Source organism: Crinia signifera, chromosome 3 (genome assembly GCF_055691185.1).
Source record: "Crinia signifera chromosome 3, ASM5569118v1, whole genome shotgun sequence".
Lineage (NCBI taxonomy): Eukaryota > Metazoa > Chordata > Amphibia > Anura > Myobatrachidae > Crinia > Crinia signifera.
The window spans coordinates 334,634,157-334,660,845 of NC_139219.1; the positions used below are offsets into that span (position 1 = coordinate 334,634,157).

Consider the following 26,689-nt stretch of genomic DNA (forward strand, 5'->3'; position numbering starts at 1 on the left):
TGTGACATGTAATATGCATTATGGTGTAAAGTTTTTGCACTGTCCCTGTTTTACAAAAATTTGTTGAACCCTGACGTTAATGTGGAATGGGCATTATGGTATGTGGAATGGGAATTACGTTGTGCAGCATTATGTGTTATGGGCATTATGTTGGGTGGCATTATGTGGAATGGGCATTACTGTGTTTGGCATTATTTATAATGGGCATTACAGTAATTGGCATTATGTGTAATAATAGATGATGATGGACACGGCCAATAGGCGTAATGGACACGGCCAATAGGCGTGATGGACACGCCCCTTTCCATGGTGCACCCCCTAAGAAAATGGACACCTATGCCTCCACCACAAAGGGACGATCCAGGTCTGTATGCCTGAGGATCAGAGCAGAAACAAATGCTTGTTTAAGAGTTTGGAAGGTCTGTTTGTCTTGTGAAGACCAATTAGCTGGATCCGCCACTTTCTTGGTAAGAGCTAAAAGGGGGGCCACAATAGAGGAAAAAGAATGAATAAAGTGCCGGTAGTAGTTGGCAAATCCAAGAAACACTTTTTGAATTTGGCAAATAAACAATTCTCTCACAATTTTGCAAAACATGCCTTACTTGGGCTCTATGTGAATCAAGATCCTTGGAATAAATAAGGATGTCATCCAAGTAGACAACTACAAAACTCCCCAGAAAGTCTTGTAAGACATTGTTGATAAAATCTTGAAACGGGCGTTGGACAGCCCATAGGTACTAAGTGCTGTTTTTCATTTGTCCCCTGAAGAGGTTATACACCCCTCTCAAATCAATTTTAGAAAAATGGTGGCGGACCTTGACTGATCGAAGAGAACTGAGATCAGAGGGAGTGGGTACGCATTCTTCTTGTTTAAGTCCCAAAAGTCAATACACGGGCGCAGGGACCCATCTTTCTTGGCCACGAAGAAGAATCCTGCACTAAGTGGAACCTTTGACGGGCGAATAAACCCCTTCTCCAAACTTTCCTGAATGTACTCATTCATGGCCTTGGTCTCTGGAATTGACAAAGAATAGAGCCTACCCTTAGCTAATGGAGCGTCAGGTATAAGTTGGATAGCACAATCGTATGGACGATGGGGCGGGAGCTTATCCGCTTTACCTTTGGAAAACACATCTGCATAGACAGAGTAACCTACTGGGATTGCCGACAATGAGACTGAGGCCTGGAGGAAAGATGTATTAATACAAGAACAGAAGCAACTGGAGTTTCACTGAACAATATACCCAGCTTTCCAATCGATCTGTGGATTATGTTGGACAACCAAGGATGGCCAGGAATAACAGAACGGCTGTGACCAAAATAAATAAAAAAATCTTCTTATGAAGAGAGCCAACAGTAAGACGCAGACTTGGAGTTTGAAAAGAGATCTCCCCATTGGGCAATGAACTACCATCAGACCGCCACATGATGATACATTGCCTTAAAGGAATAGAGGGGATGCTGAGTCTCTTGGCTAATGCAGCATCCAAAAAATTTCCAGCTGCGCCGCCATCAACAAAAGCAGAGCAATCAAAACTAACCTCCCCATAAGTGAGGGTAGTGGGTATCAATAGGGAGTTATGGGAGGAGAACAATTTCAGGCCCAAGTGAATATCCTCGTCACTCACATGGCCTGACCTTTTTCCGACTTGCTAGGACAAGTATGGAATTGGTGACCCTTACGACCGCAGTACAGGCAAAGGCCAGCACCGATCCTGTGAGCCCTTTCCTCTATAATCTATTTGGCCAGTGATAATGTAACGTGCGTGGGTCCGTGCGTCCAGTGGTAGTGGGCAGAGCCCTCAGCCGGTACCGCTGTTTGTGACGACCACAGCAAAACCCTACACTCTTTCTATTGGCCCTCTCGGGCAGGTGACCATAGACTGTGGTGTGCTAGGCTTCTCCTTTAGTCGCTGTGTTCAAAGGAGTGGGTTAAGCCCGCTCCGACCCTGATGCAACCAGGTTTTAGGCTGATACAAATCTACGGCGACTGTCAGAGATAGGACCAAGAGGACGTTCTAACTACAGGGCATATCTGGGCAGAACACCCTGGCTAATGGCACCAGGCCAAGGACCGGAAGTGTGACCGAGTCACAAGCACTGGACCAAGTAATAACGGGGTGCCACCAAACAAAACACACACCAAAACAAAACAGTACGCTAACAGTAATGGTACCCCAAAACAGGCATGAGCCCACAACCGTGGGCCTCTCCCAATCACGGAGAGCTGGACTAGGACAATGATATGGATAACTCAGGATAAAGGGCAGCTTGCCCATATAAATAAAAAGATAAGGAACCAGGCTCTACTGGAGCACTTACGTGACCGGACCGAACCCTCCGGTAGCACATGATGTAACGTGCATGCCGGGAGCGACTTGGCAGGACTTGATGGTGATACGCTGACCAAGACGGAACCAGATCAAGATTGAACCAGGACCGGACCAAGACGGGACTGTAGCAAGACTGGACTAAGACCGGACCAGGATTGGACGCAGACCGCAGCAAGATGGCAGCTGGACAATGGATGGACCACAACTGCAACAGGCCAGGACGTCCAAAAGGACCGGGACACAACTGGACCAGGACAGCAGAGTGCAGTATGCACTCTGTGAGGAACAATATCACCGGCCTGCTGAGCTGGGCCAGATCCCTTGAAAGGGATGCACTGGCCAATGAGCCGCTGCCGCTGGACCAGGCCCTCAGTGATTATGAATTGACTACAGCAGGCCGAGCGCGCACTGCCCGGCGTCCCCTGGCTGCTAGGCAACCAACGGGTGATGTGGTCTGCCTTTGTTCCCCGTCCGGGCGGATGTGACATCATCAACCAGGACACCGCAGGGCGGAAGTGCTCAGGATGCCCTTCTCAGGGCGCCGGGACACTGCTGCGGCAGGCTAGTGTCAGTGCTGGTGACATAGTATTCAACTAGTTTTATTCATAAATGTATGAAACTTTATTAAATGTATATCTATCTCCCAATTCTGTGAGTATCCCTTCAAAGTGTATTTTTTATTCTAAATATAATTTTTTTGTGTATTAGTGTAGGGTTATTTTTATATAGTTTTAACGCTGCTGCCAGTGCTTCTTATGTTTTTTTTTTAAAAGGAATATAGAAATTCTCTTTTATTATGAGACACATATGATATGATTTCCCCTCTTAATACTGTTTTTGCAGTTTGCCGAAACAGTATGGGTTCCTTAACCTATGTTGAACATTGTTATTTTTATATGTAAAAAAAGTGGGTTTTTGTACTGAGCACTATCCCTGTATTTTACTGTGGTGCACTGAATCAGTAGGCAATTTGTATGTGGCAATAATATTTTACTTGATAAACAAAATAATAAAATTAATAACAAGTGATACAGTTGCAAGTGCCTGGGTTCAATAAGTCTGAGATCGAGGTCCCCTAAGAATGCGCACCAGGCTTACAGCCGGTCGTGCCAGACTCTGTGGGGGGCGGTCTCCTTATTACCCTGAAACCATAAGAATATAGTATTGTCCACTTATCCTCCTTTATGGGGGAGAGATAAAGTACAAATCTGCAAAAGTCCAGTTGTTCTGAGTGTGGTGTCCCGCAAATCAGATAGTGAGGTCTGTACAAGTATGCATATCTTCGGGTACCCCTTTATGACATCAAATTGTAAGTGTGCAGGTTTTCGGGAGAGGGTGTGGATGGTGCAGCATAGGGTGCTAGTGTTAACAGGAGTGCTCAGGTCTGTGTGAGTGCTGCACACTTGTGGTTAAATATATATATATATATGTGTCCAGTTTGTTTCCGCGGATTACAAAGCCCTACGAGTGCCTGCACCAGCTTGTTCTATATATATATATATATATATATATATATATTGGAAGCGGCCCGGCACTCTCCCAAAGGTACAAATAACCCTGGTGCCTTTTGGAAGCAGTAGATAAAATCGAATAAAACAGACAGCGGCACTCAAAGGAAGTTTTTTCAGCTTGTCAAGGTGTGGGTAACAAAAATACGTGCAAAGTGCTTACCTTAAATAAGGGGTGAAATCAAGTAAATGAGAAAACAGGCACCAGTAATAGCATAGCAGTCCCACCAAGTTACAAGTCCAGAAGGGAAGCTATATAATACATAAGTGCCTCAGAGGGTTATGTGTGCGGTGTATAAATATGATAGGTTTGCCTGAAGAGGTGAGTTTTCCGGGAACGCTTGAAAGTTTGGAGGCTAGCGGAGAGTCTTATTGTGCGTGGAAGGGCATTCCATAGGATGGGAGCAGCCCGATGAAAGTCCTGTAATAGTGAATGGGAGCTAGTGATCCGTGCAGAAGAGAGACGCAGATCTTGTGCAGAGCAGAGTGGTTGAGATGGGAGATATTTTGTGATAAGTAAGGAGATATATGCTGGTGCAGTATGGTTAATAGCTTTATATGAAGTAGAAGTGTTTTATATTGAATACGGTAAGATACAGGCAACCAATGGAGGGACTGGCAGAGCGGATCAGCAGACGATGAGCGTCTTGCAAGGAAGATCAGCCTAGCAGCAGCATTTAGAATGGATTGTAGTGACGAGAGTCTGTTCTTGGGAAGTCCAGTTAGGAGACTATTACAATAATCAATGTGGAATATAATGAGTGCATGGATAAGAGATTTAGTAGTGTCTTGTGTGAGATAGGGTCAACAAGTTGTTTCCAATTAGACATATACTCACTTGCACCATGACCCATGTGGTTTATGTCATACAGTGCCCCTGTAATTTATTATATGTGGGCAAAACCATCAGGACGTTAAGGGTCAGGAGGGCCCTTCACAGATCTGTCATTGGAAAATCACTTGCCGGAAAAAAATAAGGAGAATGACCAACCAGTAGCAAGACAGTTTGCGCTGAAGAAGCACAAACTATCTGAGTTAAAGCATATGATACTGGATCATGTTCCTGAAAACTTAAGGAGGGGAGACCGATATCAGGGCCGGCTCTACCAATAGGCAGCTTTAGGCAGCTGCCTAGGGTGCTGGGATCTAGGGGGTCACCATCAAGGATGTCTGCGAGGATCCTTGTACTTAATGCTGTGGAACCTCTACAAACTCACCTCCATACTTTCTCTTGAGGCACACTTCCCTATTTTGCTGCCCTTTCATCCTGTACTCTATTGTGTAGAGCACGATCCTGCCATGAGTCTGATGCTGCACGCCTCCAAAGCCGTTTCCATAACAACCCCAGCAGCTTGTGTGTCATCTCCAAACACATAGAAGTCCTCCGGCTTTGACTAATTCCGGTCTGACGACTTCCGGCGGCTCGGGACCCGGCGGCATCTTGCAGCCTGTTTTCTCATTTACTTGATTTCACCCCTTATTTAAGGTAAGCACATTGCACATATTTTTGTTACCCACACCTTGACAAAGGGGCGCACCAGCCCCGAAACGTTGGATTGGTTTATTTTCAAACTGAAAAAACTTCCTTTGTGTGCCGCTGTCTGTTTTATTCGATTTCTTATATATTATTTAAATATATATATATACTGTATATATATATATATATATATATATATATATATATATACTAGGTGATTCATCGCGCCCTACGGGCGCTCTTCACACCGTCGTAAGGGGCTGCGCCCCCTTAATTTGTGAACGTTTGTATATGAGAAATATGGTTAGAATTGTATGAAAGATGCCCTGTATTGCAACTTAGGTGTCCGCGAATCGCGGGAGGGGGGGTCGCGGAGGGTGCCGCGAATTGCAGGAGGGGGGGTCGCGGGGGGTGCCGCGAATTGGAGGAGGGGGGGTTGTGGGGGGGTGGATGCTGCGAATCGCGGGAGGGGAGGGATTGCAGAGAATTGCGGGAGGGGGGTCGCGGGGTGGGTTGCCGCAAATCGCGGGAGGGGGGTTACGGGGGCGGGGGTTGCGGCGAATCATGGTAGGGGGGGTCGCGGGGGGTGTGCCGTGAATCACGGGAGGGGGGGTCACGGGGTGGGGTGCCGAGAATCGCGGGGGGGGTGTGTGTGTGCCGGGAATCGCGGGAGTGGGGGTTGCGGGGGGGTGGGGGGGGGGTGCCGCGAATCGCCACAAGAAAAAATCAACACAGAAAGGTCAACACATGTAAATGTTGACATAAGTGTGGCACTTCATTGGTGTCCATGTCGACACATGAGAATGAATATGAAAACATTCAAAAAATGAAAAAAAAAAACTTCAAAAACTCATGTCAACCTTTTTCATTGTCGACCATAGCCATGTCAGTGTTTTCCATGTGCAATTTAATTCTGGAGCTGCCGCGAATCGCGGGGGGGTGCCGCGAATTGCGGGAGGGGGGGTCGCGGGGGTGGGTGCCGTGAATCGCGGGAGGGGGGGTTACGGGGCGGGGGTTGCGGCGAACCATGGGAGGGGGGGTCGCGGGGGTGTGCCGTGAATCACGGGAGGGGGGGTCACGGGGTGGGGTGCCGAGAATCGCGGGGGAGGTGTGTGTGTGTGTGCCGTGAATCGCGGGAGTGGGGGTTGTGGGGTGTGACGCAAATCGCCACAAGAAAAAATCAACACAGAAAGGTCAACACATGTAAATGTTGACATAAGTGTGGCACTTCATTGGTGTCCATGTCGACACATGAGAATGAATATGAAAATATTAAAAAAATGAAGAAAAAAAAACTTCAAAAACTCATGTCAACCTTTTTCATTGTTGACCATAGCCATGTCAGTGTTTTCCATGTGCAATTTAATTCTGGAGCTGCCGCGAATCACGGGGGGTGCCGCGAATTGCGGGAGGGGGGCGTCACGGGGTTGGGTGCCGCGAATCGCGGGAGGGCGGGGTTCACAGGGGTTCCGGTGGGGGGTTGCCGCGAATTGCGGGAGGTGGGGGGTCACGGGGGGTGCCGCGAATCGCGGGAGGGGGGGTTGCGGGGGGTGTGACGCGAATCGCCACAAGAAAAAATCAACACAGAAAGGTCAACACATGTAAATGTTGACATAAGTGTGCCACTTCATTGGTGTCCATGTTGACACATGACAATGAATATGAAAACATTCAAAAAATTAAATAAATCTTCAAAAACTCATGTCAACCTTTTTCATTGTCGACCATAGCCGTGCCAGTGTTTTGCATGTGCCATTTAATCCTGGGGCTGCCGCGAATCGCGGGGGGTGCCGCGATTTGCGGGAGGGGGGGGGGTTGCGGGGGGTGGGTGCCGCAAATCGCGGGAGAGCGGGGTTCATGGGGGTTCCGGTGGGGGGTTGCCGCGAATTGCGGGAGGGGGTCGCGGGGGGGTGCCGCGAATCGCCGGAGGGGGGGTTGCGGGGGGGTGTGACGCGAATCGCCACAAGAAAAAAATAAACACAGAAAGGTCAACACATGTAAATGTTGACATAAGTGTGGCACTTCATTGGTGTCCATGTCGACACATGAGAATGAATATGAAAATATTCAAAAAATGACAAAAAACCTTCAAAAACTCATGTCAACCTTTTTCATTGTCGACCATAGCCATGTCAGTGTTTTCCATGTGCAATTTAATTCTGGAGCTGCCGCGAATCACGGGGGGGTGCCGCGAATTGCGGGAGGGGGGGTCGCGGGGGTGGGTGCCGCGAATCGCGGGAGGGCGGGGTTCACAGGGGTTCCGGTGGGGGGTTGCCGCGAATTGCGGGAGGTGGGGGGTCACGGGGGTGCCGCGAATCGCGGGAGGGGGGGTTGCGGGGGGGTGTGACGCGAATCGCCACAAGAAAAAAATCAACACAGAAAGGTCAACACATGTAAATGTTGACATAAGTGTGGCACTTCATTGGTGTCCATGTCGACACATGACAATGAATATGAAAATATTCAAAAAATGACAAAAAAACTTCAAAAACTCATGTCAACCTTTTTCATTGTCGACCATAGCCATGTCAGTGTTTTCCATGTGCAATTTAATTCTGGAGCTGCCGCGAATCACGGGGGGGTGCCGCGAATTGCGGGAGGGGGGGTCGCGGGGGTGGGTGCCGCGAATCGCGGGAGGGCGGGGTTCACAGGGGTTCCGGTGGGGGGTTGCCGCGAATTGCGGGAGGTGGGGGGTCACGGGGGTGCCGCGAATCGCGGGAGGGGGGGTTGCGGGGGGGTGTGACGCGAATCGCCACAAGAAAAAAATCAACACAGAAAGGTCAACACATGTAAATGTTGACATAAGTGTGGCACTTCATTGGTGTCCATGTCGACACATGAGAATGAATATGAAAACATTCAAAAAATGAAAAAAAAAAACTTCAAAAACTCATGTCAACCTTTTTCATTGTCGACCATAGCCATGTCAGTGTTTTCCATGTGCAATTTAATTCTGGAGCTGCCGCGTATCGCGGGGGGGTGCCGCGAATTGCGGGAGGGGGGGTCGCGGGGGTGGGTGCCGTGAATCGCGGGAGGGGGGGTTACGGGGCGGGGGTTGCGGCGAACCATGGGAGGGGGGGTCGCGGGGGTGTGCCGTGAATCACGGGAGGGGGGGTCACGGGGTGGGGTGCCGAGAATCGCGGGGGAGGTGTGTGTGTGTGTGCCGTGAATCGCGGGAGTGGGGGTTGTGGGGTGTGACGCAAATCGCCACAAGAAAAAATCAACACAGAAAGGTCAACACATGTAAATGTTGACATAAGTGTGGCACTTCATTGGTGTCCATGTCGACACATGAGAATGAATATGAAAATATTCAAAAAATGACAAAAAAACTTCAAAAACTCATGTCAACCTTTTTCATTGTCGACCATAGCCATGTCAGTGTTTTCCATGTGCAATTTAATTCTGGAGCTGCCGCGAATCACGGGGGGGTGCCGCGAATTGCGGGAGGGGGGGTCGCGGGGGTGGGTGCCGCGAATCGCGGGAGGGCGGGGTTCACAGGGGTTCCGGTGGGGGGTTGCCGCGAATTGCGGGAGGTGGGGGGTCACGGGGGTGCCGCGAATCGCGGGAGGGGGGGTTGCGGGGGGGGTGTGACGCGAATCGCCACAAGAAAAAAATCAACACAGAAAGGTCAACACATGTAAATGTTGACATAAGTGTGGCACTTCATTGGTGTCCATGTCGACACATGACAATGAATATGAAAATATTCAAAAAATGACAAAAAAACTTCAAAAACTCATGTCAACCTTTTTCATTGTCGACCATAGCCATGTCAGTGTTTTCCATGTGCAATTTAATTCTGGAGCTGCCGCGAATCACGGGGGGGGGGTGCCGCGAATTGCGGGAGGGGGGGTCGCGGGGGTGGGTGCCGCGAATCGCGGGAGGGCGGGGTTCACAGGGGTTCCGGTGGGGGGTTGCCGCGAATTGCGGGAGGTGGGGGGTCACGGGGGTGCCGCGAATCGCGGGAGGGGGGGTTGCGGGGGGGTGTGACGCGAATCGCCACAAGAAAAAAATCAACACAGAAAGGTCAACACATGTAAATGTTGACATAAGTGTGCCACTTCATTGGTGTCCATGTCGACACATGACAATGAATATGAAAAAATTTAAAAAATTAAAAATAAATCTTCAAAAACTCATGTCAACCTTTTTCATTGTCGACCATAGCCATGTCAGTGTTTTGCATGTGCCATTTAATCCTGGGGCTGGTGCGAATTGCGGGGGGGGGGTGCCGCGAATCGCGGGAGGGGGGTCGCAGGGGGGGTGCCACCAATCGTGCAAGGGGGGGTCGCGGGGGGGTTCTTTTTGCCGCGAATCGCGGGAGGGAGGTCGCGGGGGGGGTGTTTTTTCCGCGAATCGGGGGGGGGGGGTCACGGGGGAGGGTTTGCCGCGATTCGCGGGAGGGGGTCGCGGGGTGGTGGTTATGCCGCGAATTGCGGGAGGGGTCGTGGGGGGGTTCTTTTTGCAGCGAATCGCGGGAGGGGGGGTCACGGGGGTGTTTTTGCTGCGAATCGCGGTAGGGGGGGTCGCGGGGGAGCGGGTGTTTTTGCCACGAATCGCGGGGGGGGGGGCGTGCGGGGGGGGGAGGTTTTGCCGCAAATCGCGGGAGGGGGGCGCTCACCTGGTTGCTGTGGAGTAGCAGTGCTGGGCAACATGGGAAGGCAGTGGGTGTCTGGCACTGTCTGTGGGCTCACTGGGCTGGTTCTCTGTCACATACCTCCCAACATGACCCTCTCCAGGAGGGACACAATGCTCTGTTTCTAGACTTCCCCTTAATATATGATTGCCATCACCTGTTTTAAACAGGTTAATTTCTCAGAAAGGTGTTCAGCACAGATGAAGGCAATCACACATTAAGAGGAAAGTCCAGGAACAGAGCGTTATAGACACAGACACCCACTTTGAGTGACAGATGTAGCCAAATATATAGGAGATATATATATATATATATATATATACACAGTTGTTGCAGGCTTGCACTCAAAGAGACTTTCATCCATTAAGACACCAGAAACTTACACTTGTATAGTGTCTTATTGGATGAAAGTCTCTTTGAGTGCCAGCCAGCAACAACTATATATATATTTTCCTAAAGGAAGGTGGGCACCAGAGCAAGCTGAGCATTTATTATCTATGAGTGCCGGACACCAGCTCCATATATATATATATATATATATATATATATATATATATATATATATATATATATATATATATATATATATTATATATATATATATTCCATGAGTGTAATGTGTATCGCACTCATAGTGATGTCATTAGTCACTCACAGCGATGTCATTAGTCACTCACAGTGATGTCATTAGTCACTCATGCGTTTCATGACTTTATCTCCACAGGCCGGTTCCTCTGTATTACAAATATCTTTTAACTTTCATGTTTGTCATTGAGGAAATTAACAAAGATCAGACTCTGTTACCCAATATTACTCTGGGATATCACGTATATGACTCCTGTACTCAAACTAAGAAAGCTGTAAAAAGTGTCCTCCAGATTTTATCAGGATCAGGAACGACAGTTCCAAATTATTCCTGTATGGGACATAGAACTTTATCTGGATTTATTGGAGATCAAAGTTCCCTAACGACACTGCCCATGGCTCAGATATTGGCGGTATACGGATACACACAGGTATGGAAAGTATATCATTCATCTACAGTCATTTCATCAGTTAAAGTTAATATTCATTGGTTGGATGATCATTTAGATAACTGAAAGGACATTGTAAAGCTAAGAAAAGAGTGGAGAGATTTTTCAAACCTGCACATAAGGACTAAAGCATTTCCATTTCTCAATTTTCACAAACTGTGTTTCCTCCTTACTCCCAAAACCGCCTCAGAGCCAAAAGGTGCCCTAAGGGAAAAATAGGGTCAGTGGGTCTCCTACCCTCAACCAGAATCAGTGGGTTATTCTCACTGAAGCTTGGAGATATCCCATCCTTCAACCCCCATCCTTGGAGATATCCCATCCTTCAAGGACTTAAGGTCAGTGGATTGGCCTTCACCTTCTGTCTTCGGGCCATCCCAACATCCCCAGAATTGGCCAAAGCATCCCCTATAAACATGACAAAAATCACATGAAACATAAATACGCTCCAGCCAAATGGCCATGTTGTGGGTTTAAAAATTGTCCTTCTGGGGGCGTGGTCTGACTGGGAACACAGGAAGTCACTTAATCCAAAATATCCTGCTCCAAAACTAGTGTATAATCCAAAAAGCCCTGTTTCCCACCTCTAATTAGTGTCCAGGACACCTTGCACTGCTTACTGCCAGCTCAGAGAGCAGTTAGAGACGTACTGCGAAGCCGGGGGACACAGTTCTGTGTCTCTGCGGGTTGTAGCCTTCTCCCCCACTGAAGCCGAGGCCTCTGATGAGGCAGCTAGCCAGGATCCAGGCTCAGGGACGGAAGTGCCACGCACCCATCCAGTCGACACTGCTGGTGGCCTGTACATCAGTCACTAGCGCCGGAGCCCCTCTCGTGGAAGCACACACGCTACTGGACTGCCCTGCACTGGCTGCACTGAGGGCTGGAAGGTGAGGAGGCTACAGGCAACATTGATATCTCCCCTGGCTCTCCTCTGCTGCTGCAGTGGCCATCTTGCTTTCCTGCAGGCAGCTGCTTTACCTTCAGCCCAACGTGTGACCCTGTTAGAGACACAGATGCTCTTACAGTTGGCACCTTGAAGCTCCTATTTACAAGTTTTTAGAATGAAGTCACAGCGGAAATGCGAGCTGCAGTACAGAATTGTCAGCACGCTGTGGATGAACTGGGTAGCCGCACGGACCCTCTTGGGACCAAGATGGAGGAGGTTGTCGCCTCTCATAATGGGTTGATAGACTCACATGACACCCTTGAAGCGGAAGTCAAGTTGCTGCGGGACAAAGTTGCTGATTTAGAGGACAGATCCCGGCGCTGTAATCCAAAATTGTGGGGCATTCCGGAGACTGTTTCAAACAGCAGCTTGCACGATTATGCCATGGATCTGTTTAGGAAACTCCTCCCACTTGTTTCTTCAGTGGATCTCCTTATTGACAGGATACATAGACTGACGAAAGATCGAGCTGCCCCGGACAGTGCACATAGAGATGTGCTTATGAAAATGCATTACTATCACATCAAGGAAGCTTTACTGAAAGCGGCAAGACCTTCAACTCGTTGGTGACCTATCTGCGGCTACAGTACTTAAAAGACGTTCCTTCCAATCAATCACATCAGTCCTCAGGAAGGCCAACATCCCCTGTCACTGGGGATTCCCTAAAAAGTTGCTGGTGTCTCGGGACGGTTCCACTGTTGCTACAAAAAATATATACACAAAGTATATATCCCGCACAAATAAATATAAGGCTATATGTATAATTTAAAGCATAAAATAATTAATATAATTATGGATTAGCTAAAGTTTTAATTTAATGTCGGGCTGCTGACACATGAATTATCAAATTCAACAAGGAAAACAAAATATTTATAATTTAAGAGAGCGCACTGAGTTGATAAAAAAATGTATTAACATTTCACATGTATATTTGCACACATAGATAACAATTTATTATAAAGATAAAAAATAATAATCTTAAAAATCAATATTCAAATTAAATATAAAAGCAAAACATATGTCCAGCAGCGTCCACAGTAACCTATAAATGTATCCACTTTAGGTTGGCTCTTACCCACTTTATATAGCGTACCAGAATACCAATTCAATTGGGGTTATCTCATTTGAGTATCTTTAGTACAATTGTATCTACAGTAAATTCTGAAATATTTCCCTCAAGGGATATTTACTAATCAATCCTGATAATGACAAGTGGAGTAGATAAGGAGGCCGTTTTTATCGACCTCTTTTATATGGGGCAGGGGTATGATTCTATCTTCTCTTATTTGAAGGACAATATCCACGAAAGCATAGTGAGTAAGATGAGGGGTGCTCCTGAAATGTTACCCAAAAGAATTGGAATTTGGTGGAGGGAAAAGTGAAAATGTAAATATCCAAATAATGAAAAGATCTTCAATAAAACATTGAGAACTTAGTTTGACATAAAAGGACTCCCACCAAATGTATAATTCCTCTAAGAGTCCCATATACGAAACAAAAACGGCATGGACCCGGTATTTTTAAATGTTTCTAAAAACGGATCAGGCAGCTCTTAACCCCTTTCGCACCGCATATATGAACCAGTATTTTAATATTTCAATGCCGTTTTTGTGGTCTGAAAGCATTCCGTACTGTGCAGGCATTTCCAACCCCCTTCCCCAATGGAGGCATTTAAAAACCCACCCACCCCCACTGAGGCATCCTCTCCCCCCCCCCCCCCCCCCCAATGAGGCATCCTCTCTTCCCCTTTGTATTGAACATGATAAAGCCCAGTTCTTTTTCCATCCATATTCCCAACACGTGGATGTTCCCCCAGGTACCCCCCCCCACCACCACCACTGTCTACAATAACTGCTGCTTGCACTGAGTGTATTCCCCCCCCCCCCCACCTAGGCAGCGCATGGAAGGGATCCAGGCAGCAGGGTCAGGTCAGTAGCACTGGCGGGCAGGGGGTCCCTGCGGCTTATGTGAAGTCAGTGGTGTGGTCCCTGCGGCAAATGGGAACTAGTAGTTCCCATTTGCCGCAGGGACCACGCTGCTGATCTCAGTGTAGACAAGGGGGGGGCTGGGGGAACGTTCACGTGTCGGGAACACGGATGGAAATAGAACTGGGCTTTATTATGTTCTATGCAGGACAATAGTGTAGGGGGGAGAGAGGATGCCTCATTGGGGTAGGGGGGAGAGAGGACGCCTCATTGGGGTAGGGGGAGAGAGGATGCCTCATTGGGGTAGGGGGGAGAGAGGATGCCTCATTGGGGTAGGGGGGAGAGAGGATGCCTCATTGGGGTAGGGGGAGAGAGGATGCCTCATTGGGGTAGGGGGGGAGAGAGGATGCCTCATTGGGGTAGGGGGAGAGAGGATGCCTCATTGGGGTAGGGGGGAGAGAGGATGCCTCATTGGGGTAGGGGGAGAAAGGGTGCCTCATTGGGGTAGGGGGAGAGAGGATGCCTCATTGGGGTAGGGGGGAGAGAGGATGCCTCATTGGGGTAGGGGGGAGAGAGGATGCCTCATTGGGGTAGGGGGAGAGAGGATGCCTCATTGGGGTAGGGGGGGAGAGAGGATGCCTCATTGGGGTAGGGGGAGAGAGGATGCCTCATTGGGGTAGGGGGGAGAGAGGATGCCTCATTGGGGTAGGGGGGAGAGAGGATTCCTCATTGGGGTAGGGGGAGAGAGGATGTCTCATTGGGGTAGGGGGGAGAGAGGATGCCTCATTGGGGTAGGGGGGAGAGAGGATGCCTCATTGGGGTAGGGGGGAGAGAGGATGCCTCATTGGGGTAGGGGGAGAGAGGATGCCTTATTGGGGTAGGGGGGAGAGAGGATGCCTCATTGGGGTAGGGGGGAGAGAGGGTGTCTCATTGGGATAGGGGGAGAGAGGATGCCTCATTGGGGTAGGGGGAGAGAGGATGCCTCATTGGGGTAGGGGGAGAGAGGATGCCTCATTGGGGTAGGGGGAGAGAGGATGCCTCATTGGGGTAGGGGGGAGAGAGGATGGGTTAGACAGAATTGTATTTAGGCTTTAGTAACATAATATGCTTAATTCTGAATAATGGTACCTCACCTTACCAAATGCTCTTATTGTAATGGAATCATTCTTCATCAGGCTTTTCAAGGACCTCCTCTCATTATCCTTGAAGCATTTCCTTCCATTTTTGTTACCATTTTTATTATTCCCAAAGGGATTTTCTCATAAACTCTGAAAATCCAGGGTAACGTCTGATTGCTCCGTATACCTGTATTTGTAAAATTGATGTGTATTATTATCAAGGATTAATTATTTAATTACCTGAGAGGGGGAACCCACAGCATTTAGTTCACATCGAGTATCAATAGCCTCATTGTCTAATATATCCAATATAATTGGTAATAGCAACTTTACCCTTTTGTCTTAGTGATTTATTGATAAAATATCTCCTTCTACACGGGACACTAACATATCGATTTAACTCAGAAAACAGATCAAAGATGTCAGGTTCTTTAACTGATCCATATTTTACAGCTTTATCTATCAAGTTCCTTTCAGTTGCAGTTAGTGTCTTTAAGTATAGGATGAACAAACAAATGAATGCACCTTTCACATTGCACATTCACATTTGGACACAGGTCCATCCTGGGAACGACCCGGCACTTGCAGCATTTAGCTGCTCACAGCAACCCGGCTTATTGCCAGATCGCTGATGTCACCCGGGGACTGGGGAGGAGGCAGCACTGAGGCGAAGCTGCTCCCTCCTAAAAAGAAGTGAGTGGGGCCCATGTTGCACACTGCCCAGCAACCTGACCCAGAGTCCGACCCAGGAATAACACTTCTCTTATCTCGACTCGGATTGCCGGGATACCGGATATTGAAAATGTCCATTTCACACTGCGCGCCGACCCGGGTAGACACCAGGGATATTATAGAGATAAAGCAGCTAATGTTATTTTTTGAATGCCACACTTTCCATATTCAAAATGTTTTTAAGACAAATTCAGGTCATAAGGGTCATTAAGGGACAGATTGTAATGTTCGTCGCATCATGTTGGACTTAAACTGTTTTCTTCAAACTTTTCTGCTTTGTGTAGATCAGCTATGGTGGAACCAGTCATCTTCTCAGTGACCGCCACCTCTACCCAACGTTTTACCGCACAGTGCAAAGTGACCAGACCAGTTACTCCGAGCTGTCACATCTGATCAAGTTCTTTGGCTGGACCTGGGTTGGAGTTTTAGCTTCTGATGATGACAGTGGTAATGAAGAAACTCAGCTCCTGACAGAATATCTGACTCTCAGGAGCATCTGTGTTGCCTACACAATAAAAATAAAGTATTCTAAATTGCTTGTCTTGGATGAAATGAATAAGAAGAGAGCTGAAATTATAAGAAAGTCATCTGCCCAGGTTATAATACTCTGCGGGACATACTCTTCATTTTTAGCTGATTTTATTACAGCTGTGAGAGGTGCGCTCATGGATAAGACCTTAGTGTTTGGTCCAACGTTTACCTCAATATTTTTTCTAGCAGAACATTACATGGATGTATTTAACGGAAGTTTGTCCATTGAACCTAAAGTTTTCCCCATGCTGGACATGAGAAGTTTCTATGACAGTTACCAGCCCATAAATCACCCTGAGGACAAGTTACTAGAACATATATGGTTAATTGCGAAGAGATGTTTGTCAAGAGATAGAAAAACGAATCAGTTATATAGCGAACTATATAATATATCACTTTACAAGTGTCCCGGGACAGAGCGTATAACAGATTTCATAACCATTCACCATTTATGCCCAGGACTGACTGATAAAGTATATAAGGCGGTTTATTCCATGGCCCACGCATTACATAATATGCACATGTACCTAGGGGAACAGTCTCCCCATAGAAACCCTCCTTCCAATGCCTATAGACATCAGGTAAATATTTTTGTACCACAGGTAATGTAACATCCTGTCTATGTCACAGTTATGCTAAAGAAGTAGCTGAGGCTGAATCCAATACTCTGTGTTATAATTTCATATCAGAGGCACCTTAAGAGAGGAGGTGACCGCCGTGCCCCCTTCCCTCTGTCGGTGTGGTAGAGGGTCGAGCATGAGGATCCCCAATTAGGATACTTCATCCCTTGACATGGTTTGCTTTGCTCAACATACTCTCAGTAAGGTTCCTAGCACCGCTACACACTACAATATATGAAAACATTTAAAAAAAATAAGCCCTCACATTGGACGGTACTTGTGTATTATCATGGCGCCCAAGTTTCTTACGTACGGCACCGTAGGCAAATCACATTGCATCGCATGGGCCATTTTAACGGCCGTGCGATGCGATTTTTCTATGTAATTTATTCACTGCTCTCTTAGCCCCAGGGGATCGCATCGCATCTCCCGCATATATAGGGTGTATGATGCCATTACATTACCTATACAATTATATCATTGTATGACATACAATGAGGTTTTAGGCACCCCCCCCCCCCCCCACTATCCACGCGTCCTCCGACCTTTTCATACCCATACTATCCACGTTGGTGAGGAGTTAATTTTATATAGTGTGGCGAGCGCAGCGAGCCACTGAGCCCGAAGCGTGGCGAGCGGGCATGGATTACTTTACATGTATTCCGTGTACACTCGCCACGCTTCGGGCTCAGTGGCGCACTGCGCTCGCCACACTACATAAAATAAACTCCACGCCGATGTGGATAGTAGGGATATGAAATGGTTGGTTCCACCGCCGCTCGCCACGCTTCGGGGTGGCGTGGATAGTGGGGGGGTGCCTAAAACCTCATTGTATGTCATTATTGTATTCCTAATGTCATTGTACACCCTATACAATATAAATAAAACAGCACTGAATACATTACATAGGAAAATCGGATCATATCGGATGGGCCTTACAATGGCCCATGCAATGCGATGCAATACGATTTCCCTACGCAGAATAGCCCACTAAGCCAATAGCTTAATGGGTGCCGTGATAATACACAAGTACCCATTGGACTAGAGAGGAATGTCAAATGCATCTGATTTGGTACGGTTTGTCGGCCCGATCCGTGGGGATCTGATCAAATTGGCCCAAATCAGAGAAGTGTAGGGCTCCTTAATAGATAAAAAGGGGCTCACTAGATGGGCCAAATGGTCCTTATCTGCCACCATATATCTCTTTATATCTGCATAAGAAATCTCGGATGTGGACTAGAGCAGCTAGCTGGTCTAGCACAATCTCACATTAAGGAAATTGGGCTGCTGCAGAGAATGCACTCATAGAGTTGGGAAACAAGCCCAACAGCACAACCATAAAGGTGTAGAGCACTACATTGTATGGACTGACCCCAGAAGCCCCAACAGGGCTAGATCCATGCTGACAGAGACTGTAACATTCCAATGGTTAGTTTAGTATGTCAACAAACCACCAAAGGTCAATGTAATAGTCAAGTGAAAGACAAACAGAAGTGAATCCTAGCCAATACTGTAAGGACTCTGGAGGGTACTGCTAAACCTGACCCCTAACTCTATTGCCTCTCCTCGTGGTTGACGGACACATGCGGTGCTAGGCTTCACCAATAACAGCCGCATTCGACGGAGCTGGTTATGCCGGCTCCGCCCTCGATGCAGCCTGCTCTTATGTGGGACAACGTGTCCGCCAAGGCGAGAAGAGTGCAAGGGGAAAGCTAACTAAAGGGACACAAAGGATGGGGTACCCCCAGAGTCTACCCAAATGCGGAGTGACAACCCCCTGAATGTAACAATGCACAGTGGTGATGCAATAAACAATACGGGTGCAACAATGCATAGAGGTTTTATAATCCACAATATAAAAGTAGACTGAGGGAGAACCCCTGACTTATCTGGGAAGCAGTAGAACTGCAGATGAGATCTCCAACTACAGCAGCACAGGCACTGAAACCGAAGGACTGGGTAACTCTGACAGAAACCAGGAACACACCACTTAGACACGTGCAAGGCAGGGTCCAGGATGCTCAGAACGAGCGCTAGCTGGAGTACACTGGGCTATATCAGGATACCATAAGGCAAAGGCAAGGCTAGCACAAACTCCCACAGAGAATAGGAGCTTAGACAAAACAGACTTGCACACAGCACTGGAAACTAGGAACTATGAGCTATGACTGGAAGGTTTGAACAGGTCAGGATGCCTTATGAAGGCCTCAGGTAATCAACATACCTGTGACCTCCAGCCCAGCAAGGATAACGAGATCACACCAGTGCATCGAGAGGTACTTGTTTCCTATCTGGGCGCCCAGGTTTTCTACGTACGGCACCGTAATGAAATCGGATCGCATCGCATCGTACACATACACGATATTGAACGATGCGATGCGATGCGATGCGATCCGATTCGATTTCCCATAGGAAACAATGTGAAATGGCTCAATTTAGCCAAATTCTCATAGGAACAATAGTAAATGGGCCAAAAACACCCCTGAACATTGAAATGTCTCCCCAAAAGTAGTTGATGCCACCCCGCCATCAACGTGAACCCGAAGCGTGGCGAGCGCAGCGAGCCCGCGAGGGGCGGCGGTACGCGTCCTCCGACCTTTTCATGCCCTACTATCCACTAGGGCGTGGAGTGAGAATAGAATAGTGTGGCGAGCGCAGCGAGGCGAGCGCAGCGAGCCCCGCGAGGGGACGCGGATACCTTCACAGTTATACGCGTCCCCTCGCGGGCTTCCCAGGTGTCCATGGCGAAGCGGACACCTGGGAAGCCCGCGAAGGGACGCGTTTACCTGTGAAGGTATCCGCGTCCCCTCGCGGGGCTCGCTGCGCTCGCCACGCTTCGGGCTCGGTGGCTCGCTGCGCTCGCCACACTATTCTATTCTCACTCCACGCCCTAGTGGATAGTAGGGCATGAAAAGGTCGGAGGACGCGTACCGCCGCCCCTCGCGGGCTCGCTGCGCTCGCCACGCTTCGGGTTCACGTTCATGGCGGGGTGGCGTCAACTACTTTTGGGGGGACATTTCAATGTTCAGGGGTGTTTTTGGCCCATTTACTATTGTTCCAATGATAATTTGGCTAAATTGAGCCATTTAACATTGTTTCCTATGGGAAATCGAATCGGATCGCATCGCATCGCATCGCATCGTTCAATATCGTGTATGTGTACGATGCGATGCGATCCGATTTCTCTACGGAGAATAGCATGGTGCGCAATTAACTTAGTGGGCGCCCAGATAGGAAACAAGTACCCATCAATTATCCACAGGGGACTGGGCTGAAATGGCAAAGACTCACCACTGGAGGCTACCAGAGAGTCAATAACCAACACAGACTGAAATTAACCCAAAACAGGCAAGACCGATATGAGTCATTGATAATGACTCCTAACAAATACCACATAACTGATCCTAAGAATGAGATATAATCACAATGTACTTAATTTGTTTTTTACGACTTTCTCAAATCTTTGGCCTAGGGCAGTGGTTTCCAAACTGTGTGCCGTGGCTCCCTGGGGTGCCTTGGGACACTTGGTGACATAAAGAGAGGTAAGCAATGAGTAGGCAAGTCAGATGCTTGGTTGCATAGGGAGAGGTATCAGAAGTAGAAAGAAGTAATAATGCCACTGTATACTGTAGGTCACTGGTACAAACTCCTCTAGATACTGTGCCCAGTTCTGTATAGGTCACTGGTGCTGCCTCATCTACATATTGTGCCCAGTTCTGTATACAGTAGGTCACTGGTGCGGCCTCATCTAGATACTGTGCCCAGTTCTGTATAGGTCACTGGTGCGGCCTCATCTAGATACTGTGCCCAGTTCTGTATAGGTCACTGGTGCGGCCTCATCTAGATACTGTGCCCAGTTCTGTATAGGTCACTTGTACGGCGTCATCTAGATACTGTGCCCAGTTCTGTATAGGTCACTGGTGCGGCCTCATCTAGATACTGTGCCCAGTTCTGTATAGGTCACTTGTACGGCGTCATCTAGATACTGTGCCCAGTTCTGTATAGGTCACTGGTACGGCCTCATCTAGATACTGTGCCCAGTTCTGTATAGGTCCCTGGTGCGGCCTCATCTAGATACTGTGCCCAGTTCTGTATAGGTCACTGGTGCGGCCTCATCTAGATACTGTGCCCAGTTCTGTATAGGTCACTGGTACGGCCTCATCTAGATACTGTGCCCAGTTCTGTATAGGTCACTGGTGCGGCCTCATCTAGATACTGTGCCCAGTTCTGTATAGGTCACTGGTGCGGCCTCATTTAGATACTGTGCCCAGTTCTGTATAGGTCACTGGTACAGCCTCATCTAGATACTGTGCCCAGTTCTGTATAGGTCACTGATGCGGCCTCATCTAGATACTGTGCCCAGTTCTGTATAGGTCACTGGTGCGGCCTCATCTAGATACTGTGCCCAGTTCTGTATAGGTCACTTGTACGGCGTCATCTAGATACTGTGCCCAGTTCTGTATAGGTCACTGGTACGGCCTCATCTAGATACTGTGCCCAGTTCTGTATAGGTCCCTGGTGCGGCCTCATCTAGATACTGTGCCCAGCTCTGTATATGTCACTGGTGCTGCCTCATTTAGATACTGTGCCCAGTTCTGTATAGGTCACTGGTACAGCCTCATCTAGATACTGTGCCCAGTTCTGTATAGGTCACTGATGCGGCCTCATCTAGATACTGTGCCCAGTTCTGTATAGGTCACTGGTAAAGCTTCATCTAGATACTGTGCCCGGTTCTGTATAGATTACTGGTGAGGCCTCATCTAGATACGGTGCCCAGTTCTGTATAGGTTACTGGTGCGGCCTCATCTAGATATGGTGCCCAGTTCTGTATAGGTTACTGGTGCGGCCTCATCTAGATACGGTGCCCAGTTCTGTATAGGTCACTGGTGCAGCCTCATCTAGATACTGTGCCCAGTTATGTATAGGTCACTGGTACGGCCTCATCTAGATACTGTGCCCGGTTCTGTATAGGTCACTGGTGCTGCCTCATCTAGATACTGTGCCCAGTTCTGTATAGGTCACTTGTACGGCGTCATCTAGATACTGTGCCCAGTTCTGTATAGGTCACTGGTACGGCCTCATCTAGATACTGTGCCCAGTTCTGTATAGGTCCCTGGTGCGGCCTCATCTAGATACTGTGCCCAGCTCTGTATATCTCACTGGTGCTGCCTCATTTAGATACGGTGCCCAGTTCTGTATAGGTCACTGGTACAGCCTCATCTAGATACTGTGCCCAGTTCTGTATAGGTCACTGATGCGGCCTCATCTAGATACTGTGCCCAGTTCTGTATAGGTCACTGGTGCGGCCTCATCTAGATACTGTGCCCAGTTCTGTATAGGTCACTTGTACGGCGTCATCTAGATACTGTGCCCAGTTCTGTATAGGTCACTGGTACGGCCTCATCTAGATACTGTGCCCAGTTCTGTATAGGTCCCTGGTGCGGCCTCATCTAGATACTGTGCCCAGCTCTGTATATGTCACTGGTGCTGCCTCATTTAGATACTGTGCCCAGTTCTGTATAGGTCACTGGTACAGCCTCATCTAGATACTGTGCCCAGTTCTGTATAGGTCACTGATGCGGCCTCATCTAGATACTGTGCCCAGTTCTGTATAGGTCACTGGTAAAGCTTCATCTAGATACTGTGCCCGGTTCTGTATAGATTACTGGTGAGGCCTCATCTAGATACGGTGCCCAGTTCTGTATAGGTTACTGGTGCGGCCTCATCTAGATACGGTGCCCAGTTCTGTATAGGTCACTGGTGCGGCCTCATCTAGATACTGTGTCCAGTTCTCTATAGGTCACTGGTACGGCCTCATCTAGATACTGTGCCCAGTTCTGTATAGGTCATTGGTGCCGCCTCATCTAGATACTGTGCCCAGTTCTGTATAGGTCACTGGTGCAGCCTCATCTAGATACTGTGCCCAGTTATGTATAGGTCACTGGTACGGCCTCATCTAGATACTGTGCCCGGTTCTGTATAGGTCACTGGTGCGGCCTCATCTAGATACTGTGTCCATTTCTGTATAGGTCACTGGTGCGGCCACTTCTAGATATTGTGACCATTTCTGTATAGGTCACTGGTGCGGCCTCATCTAGATACTGTGCCCAGTTCTGTATAGGTCACTTGTACGGCGTCATCTAGATACTGTGCCCAGTTCTGTATAGGTCACTGGTATGGCCTCATCTAGATACTGTGCCCAGTTCTGTATAGGTCCCTGGTGCGGCCTCATCTAGATACTGTGCCCAGCTCTGTATATGTCACTGGTGCTGCCTCATTTAGATACTGTGCCCAGTTCTGTATAGGTCACTGGTACAGCCTCATCTAGATACTGTGCCCAGTTCTGTATAGGTCACTGATGCGGCCTCATCTAGATACTGTGCCCAGTTCTGTATAGGTCACTGGTGCGGCCTCATCTAGATACTGTGCCCAGTTCTGTATAGGTCACTTGTACGGCGTCATCTAGATACTGTGCCCAGTTCTGTATAGGTCACTGGTACGGCCTCATCTAGATACTGTGCCCAGTTCTGTATAGGTCCCTGGTGCGGCCTCATCTAGATACTGTGCCCAGCTCTGTATATGTCACTGGTGCTGCCTCATTTAGATACGGTGCCCAGTTCTGTATAGGTCACTGGTACAGCCTCATCTAGATACTGTGCCCAGTTCTGTATAGGTCACTGATGCGGCCTCATCTAGATACTGTGCCCAGTTCTGTATAGGTCACTGGTAAAGCTTCATCTAGATACTGTGCCCGGTTCTGTATAGATTACTGGTGAGGCCTCATCTAGATACGGTGCCCAGTTCTGTATAGGTTACTGGTGCGGCCTCATCTAGATACGGTGCCCAGTTCTGTATAGGTCACTGGTGCGGCCTCATCTAGATACGGTGCCCAGTTCTGTATAGGTCACTGGTGCAGCCTCATCTAGATACTGTGCCCAGTTATGTATAGGTCACTGGTACGGCCTCATCTAGATACTGTGCCCGGTTCTGTATAGGTCACTGGTGCGGCCTCATCTAGATACTGTGTCCATTTCTGTATAGGTCACTGGTGCGGCCACTTCTAGATATTGTGACCATTTCTGTATAGGTCACTGATACGGCCTCATCTAGATACTGTGCCCAGTTCTGTATAGGTCCCTGGTGCGGCCTCATCTAGATACTGTGCCCAGCTCTGTATATGTCACTGGTGCTGCCTCATTTAGATACTGTGCCCAGTTCTGTATAGGTCACTGGTACAGCCTCATCTAGATACTGTGCCCAGTTCTGTATAGGTCACTGATGCGGCCTCATCTAGATACTGTGCCCAGTTCTGTATAGGTCACTGGTGCGGCCTCATCTAGATACTGTGCCCAGTTCTGTATAGGTCACTTGTACGGCGTCATCTAGATACTGTGCCCAGTTCTGTATAGGTCACTGGTACGGCCTCATCTAGATACTGTGCCCAGTTCTGTATAGGTCCCTGGTGCGGCCTCATCTAGATACTGTGCCCAGCTCTGTATATGTCACTGGTGCTGCCTCATTTAGATACTGTGCCCAGTTCTGTATAGGTCACTGGTACAGCCTCATCTAGATACTGTGCCCAGTTCTGTATAGGTCACTGATGCGGCCTCATCTAGATACTGTGCCCAGTTCTGTATAGGTCACTGGTAAAGCTTCATCTAGATACTGTGCCCGGTTCTGTATAGATTACTGGTGAGGCCTCATCTAGATACGGTGCCCAGTTCTGTATAGGTTACTGGTGCGGCTTCATCTAGATACGGTGCCCAGTTCTGTATAGGTCACTGGTGCGGCCTCATCTAGATACGGTGCCCAGTTCTGTATAGGTCACTGGTGCAGCCTCATCTAGATACTGTGCCCAGTTATGTATAGGTCACTGGTACGGCCTCATCTAGATACTGTGCCCGGTTCTGTATAGGTCACTGGTGCGGCCTCATCTAGATACTGTGTCCATTTCTGTATAGGTCACTGGTGCGGCCACTTCTAGATATTGTGACCATTTCTGTATAGGTCACTGGTGCTGCCTCATCTAGATACTGTGCCCAGTTCTGTATAGGTCCCTGGTGCGGCCTCATCTAGATACTGTGCCCAGCTCTGTATATGTCACTGGTGCGGCCACTTCTAGATATTGTGACCATTTCTGTATAGGTCACTGGTGCTGCCTCATCTAGATACTGTGCCCAGTTCTGTATAGGTCACTGGTGTGGCCTCATCTAGATACTGTGCCCAGAACTGTATAAGTCCCTGGTATGGCCATGGCCTCATCTAGATACTGTGCCCAGTACTGTATTAGTCACTGGTATGGCCTCATCTAGATACTGTGCCCAGAACTGTATAAGTCCCTGGTATGGCCATGGCCTCATCTAGATACTGTGCCCAGAACTGTATAAGTCCCTGGTATGGCCATGGCCTCATCTAGATACTGTGCCCAGAACTGTATAAGTCCCTGGTATGGCCACTGCCTCATCTAGATACTGTGCCCAGTACTGTATTAGTCACTGGTATGGCCATGTCCTTATCTAGAATACTTTGCCCAGTTCTATATACTGTACTGTAGGTCACTGGTATGGCCTCATCTAGAGTACTGTGTCCAGTTCTGGGGGCCATATCTCCACACACATATAAATACATTAGAGACTGTACAAAGTAGGGCAACTTAAATGGTGCATGTCCTAAACTTAAACATTGTACCCATTAAGTCTAAAACAAATGTATAATTTGGAGAAACCAAGAGAAAGGGAGAACATGGTAGAAACTTTAAAATACACATTACCAAGGGTTTTGACAAGGTCCAGGAGAGATATATTTTTTCAAATGTAGGGAAGAATTAGAACACAAGGACATGCACTGACACAGGGGGAGGGATGTTCCGGGGAAATTTTTAAGGAAAATGACATCACAGAAATGGTAGTGGATAAGTGGAATAGCCTCCGGTCTCAGGTGGCAGAGGATAAGGCAGAAGAGCAATATTAACATGCATGGGATAGACATGGGGAAATACTTACACAGAATTGAGGATCACATGGGTTTAGAGGTAACAATTTGGTTATAAAAGGGGCAGACTAGATGGTTCTTATCTGCCGTCACAGTCTATGTTTCTATGTTACAATATGTCCACTCTCAGAGGAACTCCAGCACCTCCAGCTTCTTACACTGACCCTCATTAATGTAAAGTGAATTAAAGAAGACCTATCGGTACTTGTTTCCTAGCACGGCGCCCACATTTTCTACGTACGGCACCATAGGGAAATCGCATCGCATTGCATGTGCGGCATGCGATGCAATGCGATTTTTTTTTATATGCCATTTTTTATATGGCCATTGTACCCCGTATATGACTAGTTCCGCCGCCGCTCGCCACCCTTCAGGGTGACGTGGATAGTGGGGGGCTGCATTAAACCTATTTTTGGCACATACAATCATGTTATTGTATACCTAATGTCATGGCATAGCACCCCAGAAAATCACATGCGATCAAAAAATCGCATGCGATTTTGCAGGAGGTGTGATGCCATGCGATGAGATGGCCCTAGGGACATAAGAGCACCTGGTAGCTAGCAGGATTGAAATCCAGATTTTGGACCCTTTCACACCAGCACTAATCCCAGGTCGTTCCCGGGGCCAATCCGGGAAAATAGGCCGGTGTGAAAGAGGTAGTAGTGGTTTCAGCCCTGGCTGATAATGCCTGGTAGTTTTAGTGGAAAAATTGGGGGAACGTATGATTTCCTCAGTCAACAGACTAGGCTGAAGCATGTGCGATAGTTTGTATTTTGCAAGGAACTCTGTTCATTAGTTTTACATTTCTCTATTATATTTATTTATTTTTTCAGAG

General features: G+C 48.1%; 1 protein-coding gene across 1 annotated transcript in view; it reads left to right on the plus strand.

Annotated features, from left to right (window-relative positions):
* Positions 1 to 5,249: 5,249 nt before the first annotated feature.
* LOC146064917 (vomeronasal type-2 receptor 26-like) overlaps positions 5,250 to 26,689 on the plus strand; it is a 30,251-nt gene continuing 8,811 nt past the window's right edge. The window contains exons 1-2 of the mRNA XM_083178932.1: positions 5,250 to 5,327; positions 15,994 to 16,821. Coding sequence (XP_083035058.1) covers positions 16,261 to 16,821 — 561 coding nt within the window. The 5' untranslated portion in view covers positions 5,250 to 5,327; positions 15,994 to 16,260. The remainder of the gene's footprint in view (positions 5,328 to 15,993; positions 16,822 to 26,689) is intronic.